The 23,951-nt window shown below is 43.4% G+C and overlaps 1 protein-coding gene across 9 annotated transcripts in view; it reads right to left on the bottom strand.

Moving 5' to 3' along the window:
* Positions 1–23,951, bottom strand: part of LOC119163914 (prestin) — a 280,268-nt gene that overhangs the window by 4,178 nt on the left and 252,139 nt on the right. For all 9 annotated transcript variants that reach the window (XM_037415982.2, XM_075872469.1, XM_075872470.1 and 6 more), the window contains 15 exons: positions 19,537–19,759; positions 17,017–17,127; positions 16,245–16,414; positions 15,258–15,422; positions 14,383–14,538; positions 11,367–11,449; positions 10,112–10,265; positions 9,227–9,340; positions 7,124–7,201; positions 6,115–6,210; positions 5,491–5,597; positions 3,118–3,187; positions 2,673–2,782; positions 1,697–1,763; positions 711–896 (listed from right to left, as the gene is read on the bottom strand). In XM_037415982.2, coding sequence (XP_037271879.1) covers positions 711–896; positions 1,697–1,763; positions 2,673–2,782; positions 3,118–3,187; positions 5,491–5,597; positions 6,115–6,210; positions 7,124–7,201; positions 9,227–9,340; positions 10,112–10,265; positions 11,367–11,449; positions 14,383–14,538; positions 15,258–15,422; positions 16,245–16,414; positions 17,017–17,127; positions 19,537–19,759 — 1,890 coding nt within the window. The remainder of the gene's footprint in view (positions 1–710; positions 897–1,696; positions 1,764–2,672; positions 2,783–3,117; positions 3,188–5,490; positions 5,598–6,114; positions 6,211–7,123; positions 7,202–9,226; positions 9,341–10,111; positions 10,266–11,366; positions 11,450–14,382; positions 14,539–15,257; positions 15,423–16,244; positions 16,415–17,016; positions 17,128–19,536; positions 19,760–23,951) is intronic.

The raw sequence follows: 23,951 nt of genomic DNA, 5'->3' as shown, positions 1-23,951 counted from the left end.
ATTTCTGCATTTCCTTCATTTTGATAGCTAATCAATGTCTTTTAACCTCGGATGAGAATAGTGGTCATGAATCTGATCTTGTCAAGTTGTTTGTTACGATTATTTTTCAGAAACTTGATCTAGTTGTATCGAGATTCTCGCATACGAAAAAAAAAAAGGCTATGGTTCCCAACTCAAAGGCCACCAGTTTTTTTTTTATATACCATTGGCTTGAACTATGGAGGGCTTAGGGGGTTCTGAACTCCCCTGTTCTCAGGATAGGAGGGGGGGGGGGCAAGACACTCCTCTCATGTGACTCCCTCAAAATTGATCTTTCAAACATAATATATTTGAATGACTTGGCAGTTAAGTATTGCGCGTTCGACAATTTGATTGCCTGTTTTTTTCTTTTAGCGTCTACTCAATGTTCAACAACCCTTGTTGTCAATTGTTTGAACCAGGAACCAGTTTGTTTCAGTAATCTCACTAATGTGGCATTACTAAAATCGCAACTGTTGCCCGATCAGTTTCAGAGAATACCCAGTAGACGAATACAATTACGTGGTTTGGAAATTCGTGTTCATTTCTGAATGTGCTTTCTTGGCGGGATTTTAATTTTTATACGAGTCAAAATCAAACAAACGTTTTACAGAAACAAAATGGCCACCATGGCAAGCGCTGTGTTCCACCCTTGCGATGTTTGTGAACTTACACCAAGGCATTAGACTGACCGATTTGAGAAGGGCGATGCTCGATCCGTCCATGAAGGACACGCGCGAGAAGTCCAGGATGATGTGGCTGGGCAGGGCGAGCATTTCGGCGACGCAACTGTTGCTCGACTTGAGCGAGCACAGGTCCGCGGCCACGCTGCAGTTCAACGAGGCGTTCTTGGACTCAGCGCCCAGCATCGGCGAGTCCTGTGCAGAGAAAAGGAGCGCAACATTAATTCGTGCGTCTAACCAAAGAAAATATTAAGATGCTCTTTTACTGAGTTACTGCCACGGAAGAAAAATTCCTTCCCGTCATGATCACTTTAAGTAACACAAAGATAGCGAGCACCCAGAAAGAAATGACGAAAAAGGCGAATGGCACCATGCTGAACACAAGACACCAGTTTTTTTTTTTTGTTGCAGACTGGCCGATATGTGCGGGTGCTCTGTTTTCAGTACAGTCTCACTCAATAATGTTTTGAAACAGTCTAGCTTTGATTCAAGTGGCCTCAACAATGAATCTGACAAACGTTCATTTGGTGCAGAACGTGGCACCAATTTAGGATGTCGAAGTCACCAATTTCGTCTATGTGGGTGCCGACTTGCAGCCTTGGAGCCATTTCCAGCTCAAACGGCGCGTTGCAAACCATATTTAGCACGACTGAACATCGTTCCGGCACAAAACTGTGGACGGAATCCAACTTCATCTTTTATATCCTCACCAAATTCAGAAGCAAAGACCCGAGTACTCGCAATATATGTTTGCAAAAGATTTTCACACCAGGCTAAACGAAGTCGTCACAACGTTGTTAGCACAGTTTGCTAATGTCACCGAGAAACCTTGTGGGTAGCAGGGCCTGTTTTCACAATTTAAGTCTACTTAAGCGTCCACACCTTAGAGTCTGCCCCGTTCAGTTTGAACAGAAAAACAAATGTGCATCTTCCAGAGAATGAGCCGCTCGCTTGTTTGAGACAACATTCAACGTCAATGTTGCTCCGCAACGCACCTTGACTAGGTTGGCGATGTTGCAAGTGGATCCCTTCTGGGCTCGTTTCCGGGCTTTCAGCACGTCTCTGTTGAGAGAATAAAATGCCGTGTCACACATTGCGTTTTCCGTAGTTATGAGAAACGTGTTTCATATTTAATCAAAATATAATCAACCTCACGATATTAAACCACACCAGCCAATCACACGGAGCATGCGTTCATGTTGGTTAATACCAGTTATTTTATTTATTTTTGGTGAGCAGTTACTGATAAGTGTAATTTCTCAGCAATTTATCAGCGTACCGTAAATGAAAACAACACGTATGGTATGAGATAAACTTGACTGTCGATATAATTTTTGTATAATTTTATTCCCAAAATACGGTATCCTACGTATGCTCAGTCATCAGAATAAGTGTTGAGTTATTTCAATTACAATTTTCACAATAATCTGATAGAACTTTATGTCATATTCCGTGACTTAACATTTACAGAAAGCAATGCATTCTTGGCAGGGGTAAATTTGGCAGAAATATACGTTACCGGACCTAAGTACACAAATAACACCACCAAAGTTGTTTTGCTGCGGAAATTAGTGTAAAAGCTGCAAGTAATTTCTCAGTGCCAGTTAACTTCCTGTCTGGACTTCTTCCTTGCTGTGTACAAATTTCGCAAAGTCATTGAAATATAAAACATTTTTAAAATCATCAATAATTTTTCTAGACAGTACATCAAGCGCCCTTTCCAGCCCCCTCCTGCTACCTGTAAATGATTTGTGAGATTTCTTTCTCTAAACTTCATCGCATTTCACGAAGATTGAGGACGTTAAAAATGTCCGTCTGAGGCAATTAATGTGTTAGGTATTCCAAGCTTAGGCGAAAATTCGCCAAACAGGATTTAGCGATGACGTCTTCCCGGAAGAAATACAATTTTCGAACTACTGGCGATGGTGCAAATTACTGGAACCCTGAATGAACCAGCATAATTTATCTCACCTGACAGTGAAGCCAATCTTCTTGTTCAGCTGCTCCTTGAAGTATTCCGTGTTGGCGAAGTGAACAGGTCCCCCGAAATGGAAGATTTTGATCTTGGGAACCTCGTCAACCTGCACATACCGCAAAATATGTGATCAGCGCTTGTACTAAACTTTCTCTCAAACTGAAATTTCATGCTGTGTGAAAAACGTGGCTGATTTGTAAGTCGGGTAATTTTCTTCTTCGATCTGAAGTAGCAAGATCAGGCAAGTAATCTATCAGCCATTGTACATTTTCTGTCGCGATTGTCTATAACACTTAAATCGCGCAGTTTTTTTTTCATGAATAGCCAATTGCTCAGTGTGCTCATAAGGTTACATCTGAGCTTTATATTATCTGCTTCATTTGTCTATGTGTAACCCTGTTCTCCTCACCTAAAGCCACGACACTGTCAATAAGGTCTTACCATCTGGTATTTCTTGATGGGCACGAAGAACTCAGTATCAGCCACCGAGCCAAGGAGGAACGTCTTTGGCCTATTAAAAAAAATCGAAGTAATTGTTACAACTCAGTGAAAAATTTCTTCTGAGGCCACGTGGGCCAAGTTACAATGTTAAGTGCGACAGAATGTCACTGTATAATGTATGTATTATCGGATACTTTTCGGTTACTTTAAAATGCACGCTATACTTATCTTAGTTGATGCGTGTGGGCTGATTAATCACCTTAGTTGTGTTGTCGTGCATGGAGATTACCTTTTTTGTGTGAATGATAGCACTCAAACAATGTAAGGGTGGCAGCAGAAAGAATAATTAATAAAAGGGTAAAAACATGAGCCTGTTGGCCTAGACTCATTATAAAAAAAAAAGCGCGGGTGCGCGAGAGAAGAAAATCAACAGAACAGAGCGCCACAAGCACTCTGTCCTGTAACTTTCTTCTTTCGTATACCCACGATGTTTTTTGCTATGAACAATAACAGTGTCTTAGGTTTAACGTCACAAAACCACCATATGACTATGAGAGACTCCGTTGTGGAGGGTACAGGTAATTTCGGCTACATGGGCTTCTGCAAAGTGCATTGAAACCACCCTACACGGATCTCGGTGTTTTTGACTTCACCGAAAATGCAGCCGCCGTAGCCGGGGTTTGAACCTGTGACCTTTGGGTTAGCAGCCGAGTACTTTAGCCACTAGACCACCGTGGTGGGGCGCGACAGGAGGAAGAGGAATGTTTGATCTCTCGCGGTTAAGATATGCTGTACGATAAACTGTTACGCCTTGTGAGATTTACCTTCTGACATTTGTACTGTAATCGCTACTTTGCGCTAGTTTATTTTTTTTTCTTCAACACAGCGACTTTAATTCCCTCAAAGCTTAAATGCTTGGACGTCAAGTAAAACGTATTTCGCGACCTAGGAATTCAAAAAAAGTACACCATTTCGGAAAATATTGGCACGCAACATTCATTCAAGTAATTGTTAAACGCTAAAACAAGCCGGAAAGGCTGCGATAATTAACAGATCATACCTTTTTTTTGCGCAGCAAGTAAAAAACACTTCGTGTTCATCCTGGTGGATTCCACGGATTTCATGTGTTATTCTTGAATTTTTTTATTTAAGTTACACGTGTATGACGTATGATCGAGCGCCGTATGAAACATGCGCAAAGTATAAAAAATGTTTGAAAAAATTAGACTGCTTATGGCCTGTTTCCCGTGAACATACTAGCGGTACAGACATAATAAAAGAATTGTTTTCTCGTACATCAGTAGAAGGTTCGATGAGGTAGAAAGCACAAATGTACCGTGTTCACAGTTTTCACCAAAAAACGTTAAAATATGCTCGATCGAGCTGCCTGTCGCGCATTTGCAGCTGCGAGCACACCTGAGGTTTTATATCGATACGTTGTAGCGTAAAAATATTTGCTGCAAGCATGTGACACGTGTCTCCATAGCGGAATAGAAATTGTGTGCGCGTGAAAAAGCAGACGGTAAAAAGCGCTACATACAACATTTAGAGAAGCATTATTCAATGGTATTATTGGCGCGAGATTTGCTTCATTGTCTCAGAAACATAGAAGGAACTATCTGAGACACAGTTGATATAATGTAATGTCGCACTTAAGAGCTTTCTGTATTCTTTCAGATTAAAAAAAAAAAACGTGTATATGGCGTTTTGATTTGCTGTGCAGCATGACCAGGATTTGGAGACATGTGCACATAGCGCCATCTCTCGTCTCCCTAGCCGTAACTAAACAGAAGACATGAAAAAAAATGATATATGACAAAAAAAGCTAGTAACAAAAAACGACTCCCAGCCTTATATAGCAGAGACGTACCTGAACAGTCCGCCAAAGTTACAGTGCCGCACCTAAAACCACCTAGCTTCCCACCGCGTTTAATATTTAACAATGGGATCCCAAGTGTTTTTATGGGCGGTATTCAAGTGACCTGTGAAGCCACACGTGAATTTCACTCATCTAGCTTTCGCTGTGACTGTGTGCTGCAGGCCTGGCATTTTTGATAACTGATTTTTTTGAGGAGAAACAATTTTTCTAGCCTATTTCCCATTAAGTTAGGGCAGACCGTCGTACCTGCTGCTGAGAGGTAGGCCAAGCCTACCAGTCACGAGCAGATGTCCCCAATTCCTGGGATTGGATGAGCGCTAATGATAGATGTTTATGATTGAAAGATATTCTGCGTAATACTGAAAATGCTGCAGGGAAGGCTCTCAATACGCTCCGGATAATTTTAATTGTTTACTTTCAATGCGCCCAGTGAAGGTGGGACGTGTCGAGAAACAATTCGAGCAAGGGTCCTTAGGTGCGCTTCAAACACTCACCTCTGAATCTTGTAGATGAGAGTGAGAAGCGAAAAGCCGACGCCAATGGCCAGTCCAGTGATGACGTCGAAGATGACGGTGGCACCGAAAGAGACCATCCACACTTGCTGTAAAATTGAAGAGGAATGCGTTTGTAAATAAACCTTAGATGTATAGGAGGGATGTTTAAAGTTTATTTACCTATTTTACGTGCTTGTAACGTGTTTTTACGTATTTACGTATTTTACGTATTCAACCCAAGTTCCTGAACAAACAATATCATTGGTAGCCAACATGATCACGAAAAAAGTTGTCGGGTACCTACGTTCAAGTAGACTCTTACTATCACTACTGCAATGACTGCTTCGAAGTTTCGTATGCATGGTGCATTTCTTTTAGACTGATAAAAGTAAAGGTGTTATCCATACCAATGCAGAAAAAAATAGATTGTTTCGTGAGTGTAACCCAGAAAAGTATCACAAACGAATCGATATTTTTGTGGATGATTTTGCATGCTCGGATTACAAATTGATTTGCAGAGTACTGAATCACGAGAATTGTAGCAAAAAGCAGGGCTTTACTGTCTAGCGCAGTATCACTCGGGGCCATCTGAGTGTGTGACAAAAAGACTGGGTGCGTACTTACTCCGTCGATCTTCGAAATGTCCCAGTAGCGCTTGAAGTCCTGAACCTGCATGACAATTTTCTTCAACGACGTCACGATGATGGCCGCCAAGACGCACTGAAATGAAACAGAAAACATGCGCGTTGTTGGCAGAAGCAACAAAAACATTTTAATGAAAGGGAAGGCAACTGAATGAAGACTCGTATGCGCTATGCACGTGCTGTAAGAATAGGCTAACCTGCCAAGCTACTATAAAAAGCAATATTTAGCAAACACCACTCATGGGTCAATAACACTTGTTACTTATGTTCTGACGGAATTTAAATTGAAAAATTAAAGCTGTTGTCAATAAGTCGAGATTTCCCAAAGGAGCTATATTCCGGAGTTGCCAAATGGAACTGCCAGTTTCTGATACTTTTGGAGTTTGTTCAGGAATAACAGCGTCTAGAAATTTTTTCTATAGCCCATCAGGTTCATGAATTCATGAAAAAGGTTCATCAAATCAAATGAAAGTGTAAGGTATAAGAATTGAAGCTTGAGCGAAATGGCATGGGTTCATCTTGGCAGAACAGCACACACGGGAAGAGGGCGGAGCTGTTTGCGCTGTTCAGCCAAGATGAAGCGTAAAATATGACGTATAGAGAGCTATAATTGTTTTCCGTGTTGGGTTCCTAACCACGGCACCAGCGGTCTCTTAACTAAGCATGGTCGAAATATATTTGCTGCGCTGTCCGATACTTCACTCGTTAATCAGAACCTGTCAACTGTATTATTGTGGCAATGACCAAGTTATATCTCAGATCCGTTGTGCGTAACTATGCGAATATGTCTGCTTTAAGAAAAGCAGTACGATTTGATGATATTTTTAGCCTTCATGGTTCATTACTACATACGTGTCAGCAAAAAAAATAAAAAATGACCCCGCAGAGGTAACCCTTCCATTCGCGTAATAAGCTTATCTTAGTGCATGGATAACAAAAATAAGGAAAAAAAAAAGGCTAAATATTAAGGTTCATTCCAAAGTACTCACAATAGGCAGCTCCTCCAAATAGTGACCGAGGAAGAGAACCATCAGGACAATGATGACGATGTTCACCACACTCACAATCTGTTGAAACGAGATGTAGCGAATGCATCACGATTACTTAAAGTATGCTTTATTTTGTAATTTACATCGACTTTGCTGTTTTTCCAAGTCTGCACAAACCTAAAACGTAACTATGGCAATGGTTCGTCGCTTTGTTTCTAAAATAATTTGACACCAGCTTCGTCAAAGGAACAGAGGACATAAATGAATAAACATAAGATGATGGGCATAAGAACACGCAAGACACGTTTTAAATGTGTTTTCTGGGATAATATGACGAATAGTTTTATTCCTATACACCACCGTGAGCCCCGCCGCGGTGGTGTGGCTAAGGTACTCGGCTGCTGACCCGCAGGGCACGGGTTCGAATCCCGGCTGCGGCGGCTGCATTTCCGATGGAGGCGGTAATGTTGTAGGCCCGTGTGCTCAGATTTGGGTGCATGTTAAAGAACCCCAGGTGGTCTAAATTTTCGGAGCCCTCCACTACGGCGTCTCTCATAATCATATAGTGGTTTTGGGACGTTAAACCCCACATATCAATCAATTACACCACCGTGACAATTTTACATCAGAGACACATGGTGCACTGCTGATCGCAATTAGGCCCGATTCTGATAGAATAGGTGACCAGCAAAATTGCGAGGGATTGTGGGATGCGTCGTCTGCTACCGGCTTCCGGTTCGAGAAGAGTAGGCGATCGGCGAACCGCTCCATCGCAAGCCTCACGATATTCGGGATTCGCGCGCGCGGTCACCCGTTTATACTCTTCCTAATAAACCATGGGCAGTTGTCCAGCCGTTGGCTGCTCCAACTCGAGCGTGAAAGGCAAACGGCGTGTATCGATTCTCATGGAACGAAGAAAGAAAATGAGGTAGACCACGGCTGTGAAGCGAGCCACAGCGACAGGTAGCTTTTGAATACGGAACGTTGAAGCCACAGTGTTCGAAAACCATTTTATCAAAGATACGTGTGTATTCCACACTAAAAAAAAAGCTTACGCATGAATTTGCTGCGAATAATATATTGAGAAATAAATCGTCGCGCAAGCGCCCAGCAAACATATTATGGGAACGCGCGGGTGAAATCGACTTGTCATACGAGATGAGCGCCAGCCTCTCATATATATGACAAAAAACGCAAAATATTCTCTCAAGAGTAAGTTTACACGAAGCGCTGGACGAGTCCATTTGCGTTATCTTGGTCAAACTGTGTGCCAGGACGGCACCCAAAGGAACAGGTGCGTTAAAAAAGGGCAGGGTTTCGATTATTCGGCGCCGTCTACGTCTGACTGTACTGTTTATGTGCTGCCGTGCCACGCAGCTTAATCAAGATCACCGTTTAAATAAGCATCTGACTTCGACTAAGAAATACATTTTATAGCGCGCTGAACGCTAGAAAAAAAAAGATATCTCAACGCACTCAATAAGTGCTGCGCTTTATGCCGACCGACTGACAATGTCGGCCGAAGCAGCGATCCCGAAATGAACTCTGAGCACACTGCTACAGTCATCCCCATCCCCTGAGATCTATAAAATGGTGATTGTTTATCTGCAGCAACATATCCTACAATGAGAACTGTCTTCTGCATCGACTGATCTGATAGCCAAACTGACAGTATCCCCGAGCAGCATAAAAGCATTGCAGATAATTTTAGTGCGATAAAAAAGTTTCCTTGTCGTCCATGGCTTTCCTAGCTTATCATCGTCACAGTCACGGTTAGCAAAAACAAAAAGAAACCAACTTCTAAAGCACTGACATTGCACGGAGAGGAATTTTTTTTTTTATTTCAGCGGAGCCGTACAAAAATGCGTGCGTGCCGCTGCTGACCCGCGTGGTGCGTCCAACCAGAAGCCGTCGTATCCCACAGTTCCCTGCGATTGTCCATTTTACCGGTCACCTATTGCTCTACACCAACTGGCTTCCATCTTGCGAGAAGAAGCCAATCATGATCAAGAATTCAACGCGGATAACTTTTGATCGACGTTAACTGACCGTTTGACACTGGTGCTACACTAGGCAAGATATGCCGAGACAGGTTAAGCTTACCTGAGTCTTGCCACCAGCGCCCTCTTGCACAGCACTGCGAGGCACCGATGCGGCGATTGGGAAGCAGGAGAAGAACGACGAGAACACATGACTTGCTCCGAGGGCGAGGAACTCCTGTTTGAAGGAGGAGAAAATAAACAATATTTTATTTTATTTTATTTTATTTACAATACTGTTAGTCCTCGCGGACTGTTACAGGGATGGGAAAGCAAACCATACAATGCTATGTATTAATATGTTCCAGACGTCGCTGATAATTAGATGGTCGACTCTATGCAAGCCTGTAAAGAAACACATAAAATATATCGGCGCATGTGGTAACGAGAATGTTAAATAGTACGTGCGAGTAATCTCTGAAGTTGAAGCAAATTTTGTCTCACTTCTTCAGCTTACCTGAGTTATTATGTTATATTTATGCTTTGCGCAGCTTAGCACAACCTCTTAGCTGAGTCTGTGTGCGTGTATATTCACTATGTTTATCATAAAGAGAATGAAGGTGGAAAAAAGATACGTTTGTATATTTGTAAAGAAGGAACTGAGACGTGCATTGCTTTGCCAGCGATGAGAACTGTAGCGATCACCTATATTTTGTGATGCCCAATCTAGTGAACACACAGAATAGGCGTTGGCGGAACGGTGTAAATAACCTTGGTGCTAATGTTCCACGCTAACGATACAAGACGGCATATATTGGGATGGTAGTACAACACTCGCGCTTTTAATCGGTCTCACGTAGCTTCGTCACGTGTGAGGCTATCTCCCTCATCATCGTGATTTTAGTTTTTCCTCGTCTTTTGCTTTTTGGTTGCGTTGCCGCCTCCCAAATATAAACCAGCACAGCACACACAAGATTTCCATGTGTTGTCAAAGAATGTCGCCACTAACCTGATTAGCGTCGACGGAATAGCCGTGCTTCTGGCCGAAGATCCTTCCCAGCGACAGAGTGATGGCGAAACTGACGATGGCCAAGGCGAACGACTCGGGTAGGATGCTCGCGATGAGGTGCGTATTGAAGCTCGGAAGAGTGGGCTCGGGCAACCTGCAAGGCGCCAGTCACTGATTTTCAACAACCACAAACATATACCGAGCAAAACGCCACGTTTGAGCGGTTACTATGTCAACACTCGTGCAGCTTTTGTCAGAAGGAAGGAGGGAGGAGAAGTGCGAGTGCTGTCTCAATCGCGAAGTAGCATCCTGCTCCTTCTCACCCCAATAGTGGCGTGCGGTATCAACATGTAAAAAACCACAGGTTCGTTAGTTTTCTGTTGCTATGTGTAAAGTGCCCTAGTTTCGAGTGATGTTGAAACGAAAACAGTGCTTTCTGTTCACAGATAAAATTATTGATTGATTCATTGATAAGTGTTAAACGCCCCAAAACCATCATATTATTATGAAAGACGCCGTAGTGAAAGGCTCCGGAAATTTCCACCACCTGGGGTTTTTTAACGTCCACCCAAATCTGAGCATACGGGCCTACAGCATTTTCGCCTCCATCGAAAATGCAGCCGCCACAGCCGGGATTCGATCTTGTGACCTGCGGGTCAGCAGCCGAGTATCTTAGCCACCTGACCACCACGGCAGGGCACAAATAAAACGGACATATTACAATCGCAACACTTGACTAGGGTCGATAAGATCCAGCTGTAAAACGAAGAGCAATGCGGTGTTCGCTAAACCAGATATAAGGCTTCCTGTAATGTTTGTGGTTTTTTTTTTCATCTAGCTTTACTGTGAAACCTCAGAGTTCACAAATCTGGTTTTGTTTTGTTAAGTGAATTAGGCACGGTATCTGTTATAAAAATTTGTAAAACTTTTAATCAATGCTAAAGATCAGCTCCCAATGACTGAAGATTAATTATCTAGAGTACAGTGTGGATTTAGTCTAATAAATCCGAATGCTGTTAAATTCATGAAGTTACATAAACAGTGGTGATTTGTTTGATATTTCAAGGAATGCATGATATTAATGAAACATATTTACAGCGATGATAGATTGCACTCCTACGTTGTATGTACTTCCACATGCGAGAAATGACTGAGATATACTCTCCGCTTTGCGCGGAGACAAAAGTTATATTGCACGGTAGAAGCGCTCATATATAATGCTTCCGTGACGGAAATGACTTGTAGAACAGCTTACTTTTCAGGTATAGTTCCAACGACTTCAACGCCGTAGTTTTCTCGGAGATTCAGGAAGTGGGAGCCGACAGTGAATAGTACCACCTGCGGTATGAAAAGTGGGAGAGAAAGTCCTTCAGACGACTATGCTCTAGAGCGCTAGCAACTCACCCTCTGTGCTTATAATATCACGCCATAAAAGTCAATTTATTTTGTTTATTTCTGGAGTGCTTGAAAAGCGACCAGAAAATATGACGGTCATTCTTTACAGCGGTGTTATACATACAACGATTTGTTATAACACAAACGCCGCAACTGTACACATCCACGTATTTCGACGGCACTCAGGTATGTCGGTAAATAATTCCAGTGCCCTTGAAAGCTGACAGTTAGCGGCGCCATCTGACGGTAACGCAACGTGACATTGCGAATTCCGTCCAGACAGACGGCACGGGCGCAATTCCTGCACTGATAATCGACGCTTTGTGCGGATACACATCGCGTATTTTTTACAGTAAATTTCACCTTGAAACGAATTGTTCCTGACCCCTCTGATCTTCGCGGAATCCAAACAAACAGACACACATGCAGGAAGAACGCGACCTATGCGGCAGCCAGAGAGCACGTGTGCGGAAAATAACGACATGTTTGACCCGGAGCAGATGTTCACCTCGCCATGAAAACACTCCTTCCTTTTAAGCTTTTCATGGCGCAGATAAATACACATATAGGAGAAAGGCGCGTCGCATTTTTCATGAAAGTCGAACTGCTTGAGGCTTATGTACTTCGATTCGGGTGCAGGCTACAAAATCAAAATTTGTGGAAGTTTTTCCGGAGCTCGCAGCTACAGCTTGCCGTGGTACTGATGTGTTTTGGATCATAAAATCAGGGAAACGGTTTCATTGTGAAAATAAGCAAACTATGGCGTCCAAAGTGCGCCCACAAGCTTCCACGAAGTCGGTATTGACAGACGTTATTTCTAACAATGTGTAATGAACAGATATGTAAACCCACTCCTCATGTAATGCCCCTGTAGGCCTTTAAAGGTAATGTAATGAAATTAAATGCGTCTAGCACAGAAAATCATAGTGAATGTGTCAGCGACTTGTGCTTACTTAATGATGTCATTTATACTCTATTGGAAGCATATAATGGAGTCTTAGCTACCTTCCAACGCCTAATGACCTTGCCTGTATAACACTTTCGTGAGCACGAGAAATTTGACCGTACTTGGGTAGTCCAGAAAACCTTATCATTTTTTGGCACTCACAGTTACTGATGTTAATGTTTACAGTGTCAAATTTTACAGATCAGAGTTACATTTCAAACACAGTCAGTTTGAAACCACTGATTTATTAACAATAGTACCAAAATCATCAAACGAAAAACATTCTAAACATGAACAAAGAAATTTCATAGCACCATCCACACTGCTTTAAACAGGGTAAGCATAAAAAGAAATGGAAATATAAATTTTAAGCGCAAGGAACACACACAATTCTCCTGTAAATATAAGCGTTGTAAATACCAAAGTTCTTGTGTACATAAAATAACATTACACGTGTGTTTTTTATGCCACCGTGCGAAGCAGTTTTGCAATGCGGTAAAAGACAAGTTTGCTACGCGTGTTTCACAGAAAACACTTGCTTACTGTTCAACTTTTTTTTTGTTCATAGCATAATTTGCAGTTCCTGTTTTTTTTTTTTTTTTTTTTTGCTGGTGGCGTTAGCCCTGAGGAGCGTTTTGTGTAGGAGCGGGATGGACCGCGGGACTTCCAAGAACCGTCTCTCTCGCTGCACGTCAGCTTCTGAAAAATATGCCTCCAAGCATATTTATTAGTCCTTTTGCATAGCTCTTCAATAACTTGAACAGTAAAAAACGAAAAGTCGACAGCGCTCAAGAAACGCCGCGCGGCGCTATACGTAACGCGACTCCAAGGTTCACTTCCGGCAGCCCCCGCGCACGAAACTGCACTCTCTGCACTGCCGCCGGCAAGTGGTCCCGACCGAAGGAAGTGGACGTTTTGCAGATAAGAGCCCTAACCTTCAGAACACATCGGATCGACTTACACCGACGCGCGCCGGCAAAAACGCGGCCCGAGCAGAAAGCTTAACTACCCAGGGGACGACCGCCGATGTTCCGGGGTGGTTTGACGAACTCTCGTCGTCTCAAGCTGAAATTAAAAGTGCCGATGTCGTCTTCCGAGCCTGTGCTGTTGTCGTCATTTGAATATTCCAGCCCAGATGCACGATAATCTCCCGAAATTGCCGTTTTCATGAAGCGGTCACACGCGACGTTGACGCCATGGTTGAAACTTGGCACGGTCATTCGCGCGCATGAAAATGTGCTTTAAAATCACCACACGGTGAAAAAAATAAACACAACAGCGAAACTGCTAATATACTTTTTTTTAGACGTTAGATAACACAAGTGGTTCAAAAGCGTTCGGAACAGGGCAAATATTCAAGTTGTAAACATCTAAAACATACTATCGATGGGGATGGGCGCGGTCACGAAAGTGTTCATAGCAATGGCAAATGATATTCTGAATTTGTGAAGATGTTTCACAGATCCTAACTAATTAGGTTGATTGGTTGATTGAGGTCCGCTAACAGTGCACGACACACAGAAACACGTTGACAAGTCAGATGGCTTTGAAAAAGAATCTTGGAAAACGTACTACGTGCAAACAAAAAAAAAACAAGAAAAAAGAACGAATACCAACGCATGACATATGCTTTTTTTAGAATACATGCATCAAGGCCCAATAAAAGTAAGTATTCTCACGCGACACGCCTATCTTACGCGAACACAAATGCATATGATCTGATTGCTGGATTTCCACCATCTCCTAAGCTTCTGTTTATGCATACATACACACAACTGCGAATTGTGAAAGCAACTGCTGCGGGCATAATTGCGAACACTTAACAGAATATACCTGTTATGCGTTCGCAATTCGGCTTCATCGAATCAAAAGTTGTGCCGAAGCAGCCTAAAGCGTTAGCCATTTCGATCTAAAGAATAGCGGAACTTACAACGGTGAGTTCGATGGGTAGCGGGATTCCGAGCCTGCGGATGACGGGGGGATCGAGGAATAGCTTGACCACCATGATGACAATGATGGCGACGAAGGCCACGACAGTCGTCTGCCACGCCACCTCGTGGATGTGCTCAAAAAAGGCGTACAACGTCTGGAAACGAGAGAAAGAAAGAACGATTACGAACGTCCATGTGCGTGTAGTACATACGGGTCACGAAAATGGCATCTCAATGTGGAAGAAGAACAGTATTCAGAATAATAGCTTATATGCTTTTAATATGAATGGCTGCTTCGTGCAAGCCACATTTTCTTTTTTTTCCGCGAAGAAAGCTTCAAGCAAAACAATGAGTATTTTGCCAGTCTGTCTTTGCAACTTCATATGCTCTTTTTCAGGGCTGGGGTTATTGTCAGGCCCTTCTCAAAGATGGAGCAATGGCATAACGAGGCCCACTTGTTGAGTTTTTGTAGTGAGATCACGAGTGCATAAGTCAAGCAGTCTGAAGTAACTAGACCAATCTCCATATATACACGGTAGTTCATTATTTTCCATTCATTCTTGAGAGCGACAGCTATAGCACTGGTGTGCAGAATGGCCAAAAGTAGTCTAGAAATAAATGGCACAAATGAAAATAAAATAGTCTAAACGTCAACCATCTCAGATATTTGATTGAAGTGCGTTTGCTTTGGTGTCTTCTGATATGTATCACTCTGTTTGGAGTAGTAATTGATCCTTTGGTCAAACTGTACCAATTAAGACAACATCGTTATACTAAAAGGATCGTTCATCTGCTTTGGTTCCGATCAATCCTGGCAGTGGACCCACTGTATAGGGTCGAGGTTGATCCGTATACGGATCTCAGATGCGCTCACCTTGTATATGGTGAACATTCCGCTCATGTGCGGCACGTGGTTTCCGAAGATGGAGCCCAGCTGGCTGATGACCACCTGGACGGCGACGCCGGTTGCGAAGCCGTTAACCATTTGTTCCGAGAGGAAGACGTTCAACGTGCCGAGGCTTAGAAAGCCGAATGCTAACTGCAAATAAAAACGCCATATTGTCGAATTCAAGTAAAACGTCTGCAAAGCGAAAAACGAACAGCTACAGCAGTTTATTTTTTTCGTAATTAAATACAAGCTGCAACAATACTTTAAGGCAGCGTAAAAAAGTGCCTTAGAAGTGTGGCAACTTGGTTATGACATGACGATAGTTATAGCGTGAGAACAGAACGGCGACGCAGAGACAAGAAGGACACTAAGGACACGCGCGCTCGTGTTATTCTTGGCCTTCTTGTTTCTGCGTCGTCACTCTGTTCTCGCGCTATAACTATCGTCATAAATAGGTGCCGCTTCGAATGATATTAAAATAGGATAACGGACCCTAGCAGATATTATTTGGCGCTCGAAAGCACGCGTGAGACAACCTAGCAAAACATAAAGACTACTGCTATCGAAGGTGAAAGAAAACCAATAGTTACCATTCCCAGATGTCACGTATTTACTGTAAAACGTAATAAGTCTTTTCTTATAATTACCTACTATGGACTACAGGCGACCACCCGCAGCTCTGCAAAATCTTCGAGGTGACGTGGTAGAACTAGCGCGATTTCTGCTAGTGACCAAAAACTAAGTCACGTGCCTATAGGCTGTAATTTAGCTCTACTGTTATCGTGCGACGATTCATAACCAGGCAAAAAAAAAAAAGTTTTCCTTCTTTCACTACACAACTAGGAAAATCGAAGGTTGCCAGACAATCCTTTTATGTAGAGCTTAAATAGCAGTTTGCTGCTACTTTAAAACCAATTATGGGTCAAAGCGAAACTTCACCGCCGCTGGCTTTCAACGAGCGCCTTGACTCACCTGTATAATGCCTATGGTGAAGCATAGCGCAGAAGTTACTTGCGTCACGGTGTACTGCCCGGCGTGCGTGCCATTGTGTGTGCCGACCATGGGGTGATGACCGCCGGTGTCACCAGAGATGAGTTCTCGAACGATGCCTCCCGTCATCATGGACATGATGGCGTCCGCGCCTGCACGGGAGCATGGAGAGGTTGCACGCATGCCACCACTGCACCCAGCCAACTAAGGATGTCGTTCTGTGCGCGGTTATGTTAGCGTTGAACGTTGTCATCCAGTACAGTTCAGGAAAACTAGTTTGTATATGTTTGCATGGTTTACTTTAAAGTTACACTGAGCGTGTGGCTGAGTCATTTCTGTCATGGTCTTGTTGCCAGCTGACAAGCTAAAGACTTTAAAACTGGTAATGGCTGCGTTAGTTGAATGGACCTTTATCCAGCTGCTTTCCCTGCTTCCACAGCACGTGGTTATCTTAAGGTTTCATATTGTACGTCCTTTAGAAAGCATTACATTGAAGCTTACCTGCTTAAAGGTTCTCGTGTCATAAACATTAACTATATATGTTTTATTACATGCTGATTGCATAACTTCAAGTGCAGAACGAAGCTGGAAGGGGCATCGTATTAGCTGCAAGATTGTACAATGACCTGATAACGCTTACACATCACTGAACATGCCCTAATGAAAACCATTGAAGCAGAAAGTTTGTTGGGAATCAGTCAGAGGTGATCAGGTAAAGGCGGTGAACTAGTGAAAGGCGACATTCTTTACTCACCAACAGATGCTTGCCTGACAGTGCCCAGTATGATGTATATCATCATAGGGAACATTGCATTGTACAGGGCGAAAACAGGAGGCACAGACGCGAGAAGAGTGTAACCCAAACCTGCAGTGAACAGCAGTACGAAAAGACGTTAGTTATAAGACATAATCCAGTTTTGCGTACGCATTGCGAAATTGAGGAACAAACAATTTGCAGTTCATAATTAATGAAAAATGGCAAATTTATCAATGAGATAAAAAATAACTTGGTGCTTTTAAGTGGCCCAGGCAACTGTTTCGAATTGATTGAGCAATAAAAGCCGGCGTTCATTAGCGAATCCGAATTTCCCAGCAAGTTGGCCCTTCTGCAAGCGCGAATAATAATCTCGGTACAGAAAGAATGTAATGAGTGTACACACCTGCTTGTTTAAAAATACATGAAAGAACGTAATAGTAGTCACACTGCTTTTTAATCCGAAATGAAGCGAAACATTACTGATACAGTCAAACCATACAGAACTGTGTGTATATATATCACTATAATTTTTTGCCAGTATAGGCTAAACTGAGTATTTAATTTAGTGTCATTCAATTACTGAAAATTTCCAGCATCAAAGCTAGTGGTCACCTGTAACTGCAGAGGAAACTTTGTGTGCATTCATTTTGTTAAAACTCACTTTGTATGACCTGTATCATACTTTGTGCTGCGTGAAGATTGCGTAATGAATCATGTTTTATACCAGCATTGTTATGAAGAGCCATTTGCACCCTGTGCCCCTGACAGCTTGGGGTTGGCGAAACACAAGCACTGATTTGTGTACATTTCAGCTTTTTTTTTGTTTTCACATAGGGGTGCGAAAGCTAACATCTGCTTGGCGGTTGCCACATCTGTAACATAATCACTGTAACAAATATGGCGCTTTGCTTTCCATCGGTTGCTTGCAATGCTATCTTGGACACTATTGCCAACTGACACATCTGGGAAATACGAAATCATGTTAGTTTTGACGCTGTTACATCTCACATCGAGGTTGTGCGAAAACATCGCACGTTATCGGGAAGCTAAAATTGATACCACGTTCAGCGCAAAGGCCACCTATTTAGGAACGACGACCCCTGCTAAGCTCTATAACATAGTTCTTCTTAACGCAGTATGAGGCTGTATGCAATTATGGACAATCATGTAGTCGAGCTCATCAACTTTGTCCTAACGTTGACGCTCACGTGAAGAACACTTCGATTATTTGCTTGAAAGTCGGCAATCGTACTTTTCCACGCTAGTGCACGCACGTGCCATCAACTGCATCCTGATGGGAACAAAACAACTGAGCACATTAGTTGCCCGCCGTCAACCCCGTACTTCGTTCACCCGCTTGACCCCCATTAGAGAAACGAAATAGTTCGGCGAATAGCTTCCGAACACGTGTCGAAAACAAGGCTGGCATTACGAAAGGTCATGAACAACTGGAGCCTTTTAGCTACACTTTCATTTTTTTTGTTCGTATGTATGCAGCCCAGCGTGAAGAGATGGATCGCAAAGCAAAACTTAAAATGGCGATCACACGTTGTCATTGACGGCACTCGTACGATATCCATTGCTTGCAAATATAGCATAGGTCGCACAGCAGAGCACTGTGTTCCGGAGGATAAGTATAAGCCGTTTTCAAAACGTCAGTTCATTTTTTCCCTTTTCAATTGCGACAGCTGGGGGCACACCTATCGAGACGAGACCTCAAGGCAGTCATATATACTAAATGGTTCAATGAACGGTCCGGAATATTGACCGCACGCCGCACGTGCGACATGTGCCGCCCCAACAGGTTTCAATGAACATGCAAGTTCCAAATTTCATCTGAGGCTCTGCTAGATTCTGCTATGCTTGACAGGTGACAGGTGACAAGTTCATTGTTAGCGCGGAGCTTTTCTTCAACGTCACGTACAATTTATAGTACAACACAGAAACGAGCATACAGAGAGTGTATATGAGTAAGTGGTGACACTCAGTGTTCAACTGCTCTTCACCACCTTAAGCATCGAGCTATATAGAAGTACGTGTGTTATTTGGATTTAATTGTAGTTTCTTATAAACACACCAGGGGCAGCATTTATATGAATTTCTTTCAAACAAATCGTTATGCCAAATGTTGTGTCGACGAAACGTCTCTATCCTAACAACATTGTCAAGTTTCCATAGCTAGGAAGATTACGAAGCTGTTTTTAATTCTGTCATTGCCTCTAAAGTGTGGTTATATTCTGAATGGTTTATTTATTGTGGCCGTTCGGGGCACATAGAATATTGGGTAAAAGTATCACCTCGAAACTAAAGCTTCCTTTACCTGAACGCGTTTGTAATGTCCCACAGAGGTTCACTGATTGCTGATATTTGTTGCAGTGCTGTTGCTACATTTATTGGTATAAACATGATACTTCTTGGGACGTCCCCACATACAGCCCAAATTTTCCATTACCATATCACTATAAGTGATGTGTCGAAATAGCAACGGTCCGCAAACCTGCTGCGACTGCCACTCACTCTGTGGGACTTGAAACATGGCGACGGTGAATCCGGTGACCACATCGGCGAGCAGGTATTCCTTGACGCGGTACGTCCGCAGCCACCCGAACACGGGCAGCAGCCTCAGCGCCGAATGCTTCAGGTGACGGGTGTTGCATTGGGACTTGCCGATGCGCTTCAGAACGTCGCCAGGTGCCGTCTTGTGTTTGGGCAGTTGGAGGTACGTGTCGTTGAAGCCGGTCTGCGAGTGCACAAAGGAAACAAAAATAAACGAACTTATCGTTAAGTTTCAGTCAACTTCATCAAGTTGGATGAATGGTTGTATTGGCCCTGCAGGTGAGCAACATGTTGAAATAATGTGACCAACAACTTTTAGCGATTAATATAAGAGTGCAAAGCAGGAAGATATCTGAACATTGCCAGTGAAAAAATAGTACGTACTGCTTTCTCGGTGAGTGATTATTTGCCACAACATCTCTTTAAAGATAGACGTCATCGCCCTTTTGGGAGCCACGACTCTTCGATGAGAGTATAAAGACATCCAAAGGGAGGTCACGTGACTCTCTAAAGAGATACGCATACGTGGAAAGTCTGTGAACACAATATGGAGTAAAACGACCCCTTTTACGAAGTTCCCAACTGATGCGAAAAGAAAAAAAAAGGTAGTGCTTGCGACACGCCATACGAATTTCAGTAGTATGTTCGTTCAGAAAGGGCTTTTAAAGTGCGAACCTCACTGATTTCGGAGCCCATTTAAATGCTCCTACGTAAGTAAATGAAATTGTTTCAACGATTCTTAACAAAGTTCCCGACCTAAGCAACGTATAGAGCATAAGCACTGATCTTAACAGCTTGGCAAGTCCAAGCGCTGCGAATTAATCTTTCCGGCTCCAACACCTATCTAGAAATTTCACAAATTGCTCAATCTATCCATGGCCAGATTACCCTACTGAAAGTAAGCTCGGTCTTTTTATATTCACCGTGACCCCAAACTAGGACTGTGCATATAGGAAGGGAATGCTGTAACGTGTATAATGAAGGAGGGCATGATGATAATTAGGGTCTCACCTGCTGGTAACAGCCCACAACGCACGTTTTGCGTTTGCGTTTCTGCATACGGGGCCAGGCTACTGGCATCGAATGAGAACAATCACGACCGTCTCCACAGGGCTTGGCTAGCTCAGTGCATGGCGCGAGGAATGATGACTGTGTTCATTGGCAGGGAATGCATATGCGGACCAGGCTAATGACCAGTAAGATTAGCTCCGCGTCTGCATCGAAACCGTGTTCGGCCAGTTCGGCAGAGGGGGTAAGCTGGTGATGAACGGTGGTCTTCGGCGGTTAACAGTCACAGAGTGGCAGCACCTCTTTACGGAACATAAGGTGCACATTTTTTTTTTCACACGGAGGCAGACAGGTAGAATAGATGACTACCTCATAACCACACATGCAAGTATTTTCATACATCGACATTTCTCTTGACCCTATCGAAGATTTTCCCTCTATTTAACGATAATGGCTACACAGTAAGTTAAATGTTATTTCTCACCGATACTTCACAGCACGCAAGTCAGCAAGACGTCCCGTTTATAAACCTTCCGCCATGCTCAGCTGATGCGCAGTAAGTAATTCATCGTAAGTAATGCTCTAATACATCTCGAGTTTCGGCAATTTTTACCCAAAAGGAGTTCTCTAAAGCTATGGCATTTTATCATTTGCAACTCAAGGAAGTCCATGCGTATTGGCCGGCAATTAGGCTCGTTTTACCAGAGCTCATGGTAATTCATTATGGTCATGAAGATTCTGAACGCGACCTATGCGCTTGATTGTAAGCGCCACTTCTGACTTATCAAACATGGTGAGACAGAAAGAAAACTGCTGTGTGAAGCAGAAGCCGTTTTTCTTTTAACAAAAACGCCATAGTCACCCCTTAACCGTGTGTCGTTTTCTCATTTGTTCACATACATAATAGGAAAGACTCACATTATCGCACATGGCGTAAGAGGTACTGGCTGAGCAAATCGGCGTATGAAACCTAGAACAACTATTTCAGGCCGTGCAAGCCAAATACTGCGTAGTGCATCAACTTTGGCGCAATTCGCGTTGAGGAAATTCCTTTTACAAGGCATTCATAAATTGAAGCAATGAGGTAGCCAGTAAATACTACATTTGTCCCACTGTAGTTTGAATGAGTGTGTGAGTGACGTCAATCAGTAGGTCTGCATAGTATCGGGCAGAAGATTTCTGTTTCCTGAAAGCCAATTTACACAATTTACTCTATTATTCTTTGCATTTCCACAGCATTCCCCCCGCATGCTTTTCATCTCAATTTCAATATTACGTTTAATGCGAACGTAAGTCGATGACAAGTAATGGAACGGCGAAGTGGCTACACCGGAGCCAAAACTAATAACAAGGGAGCTTCAAGACAAAAGAAAAGGCAGTCAAGTCTCGTAGCGTGCTTAGTAGCTGAAGCATCGACCACGTTTACGCGCGTTTTCTTCCGTTCAAAAGACAACGTGACTTTCAAAGCACTTCCGCTCCATTCAGTGAGTAATAAACTTCCGCCGACAGGCCGATGAGATAGCCGAGCGGCTGCAAACCGCCCAACCCAATTTCGCGAAATTACGCATCGAAAGCGAAACGTGCGCTTCCTGCCCTCCGCGGACCTCCCGTGTTTTTGGGCGCGCACCTACGAGAGACACCGGAGCGAACGGCCACTCATTCGCGCACGCACACACACAGAGGCACGACACGCCTGTACACAATGTCTGTAGCGAACGCATAGAGAAGTAAGGAGCTCGCGTTTTGACGAGTGTATACGAATCACATCACACGCGAGGGCCTCCTTTATTTTGTTCTCGTGCCCCGAGGTGAAGGCGCAGATTTGGGCTAAGGGGTTAATTGCACCATATTCGCAACGACAGTGCAAAGACTCGAGCCGCTTCGGAAGTTGTCCGTCCTTTCATGCGGACTCCCGCGTCGCTTCCGCTTTGTGGCAGTTGAAAGAGTTACGCCTTAAGTGTTTGCTTTGAGATGTATGCTCGTACATTCAACGTTTTGCTTGCGAATACTTTGGAGACACCTTCGCTGAATGATGCTTCGAGACGGTGACGCTGCAACGTAACAAAGGAGCCCGCCTCTCGTCCGTGAGAATTGAAGAGATTTAAACGGGCCAATTGGGACAAGTACGCGTACATTGGACGGAACCTGATGCGCTACGAAGAATGAACTCACGTGTGCTCCCATTATGATTGCTCTAGACGGGCTCGTAGCTAAGGCGAGAAGATCGTGGGATACGCGAGTGGGTTAGTGTTTTGCTTTTCTCCCTGAAATTTAGGTGGAGGGAGGGTATATTTTGCGAAAAATGGATAATGCAAATAATAGTTCTTCAAGAATAGTAGACAAGGCTTTCAGTAAGTGATGGACCCCCTCCCTCACCGAGAAAAAAAAATTCGTAGCTACAGATCTTGTCCTAATAATATTATCTGGGGTTTTACGTGCCAAAAACACTTAAAGCGTGCCGGCTTGTGCTATGTGGCATGGCACGACGATTTTCATAGCGAGAGATCATAACGGCGATAAAGGGACAAGTAGAAGACGGGCGCCACGCTATCATTAGGAGATGCGCCATAGTGGAGGGCTTCGGAAATTTCGACCATCTGGTTAAAGTGCGCTGACATCACACAACACGCGGGCGTCCACTATTTAGCCTTCATCGAAATGCGCCCACCGTAGCGGGCATCGAACTCGTGACCTTTGGTCAGCAGCCGTACACCTTGACTGCTGCTCCACTACGGCGGGTGGACCTTGCCTTAGGCGTCACGAATATTATAAACATCGTCATCTTTGTTTGGGTTGGTGTTTGCCCAGCTTCTATATGATTAGAATGCAGGAATGAAACGGTTGCTAACTTAATTCGAAGCTGCGTTTCAAAGCTTTGGCGATGAATAAAGTTCTAGTGTGGCGTTTGCCTAATGCCCCCAAATTTGTTCATCGAAAGGTGGCAGTTGTGTACGGGCCTGACCGAACAAAAGAAAACCGTGCTTGTATAGGTATGTAGCAACTAAGGCACAGTAACTTGGTGCATCGTCTTCCAGCTAAGGACCATGACGAAGCATAGCGGACCTCAATAACAAGTGCATTTCCCACAGCTTATTCACTCGAACTATCGCCAGGGATGCATCATAAGAGGGAGCGCTAAAGGTAGGTAAATGCCATGCGCTAAAGTTTTAACTGCTCATAACAGACGTACGTAGAGAGAACTGTTGAAAATTCTTATTGTAAGCGATGTAGCCCTCCTATTTTTTCTAGTATTTTCTATAACTGCCGGTGAATAGACATGGGAGGCGAATGAAAGTTTTAGGCCAATATGATTGCCGTAAGTGTGTTTTTCTTCGAAATATCTTTTTTTTTCAGGTTATCACTACACA

This window comes from Rhipicephalus microplus, chromosome 8 (assembly GCF_043290135.1).
Source record: "Rhipicephalus microplus isolate Deutch F79 chromosome 8, USDA_Rmic, whole genome shotgun sequence".
Lineage (NCBI taxonomy): Eukaryota > Metazoa > Arthropoda > Arachnida > Ixodida > Ixodidae > Rhipicephalus > Rhipicephalus microplus.
The sequence above is the reverse complement of the archived record's forward strand: the minus strand, read 5'-3'. Positions and strand labels throughout refer to the sequence as shown.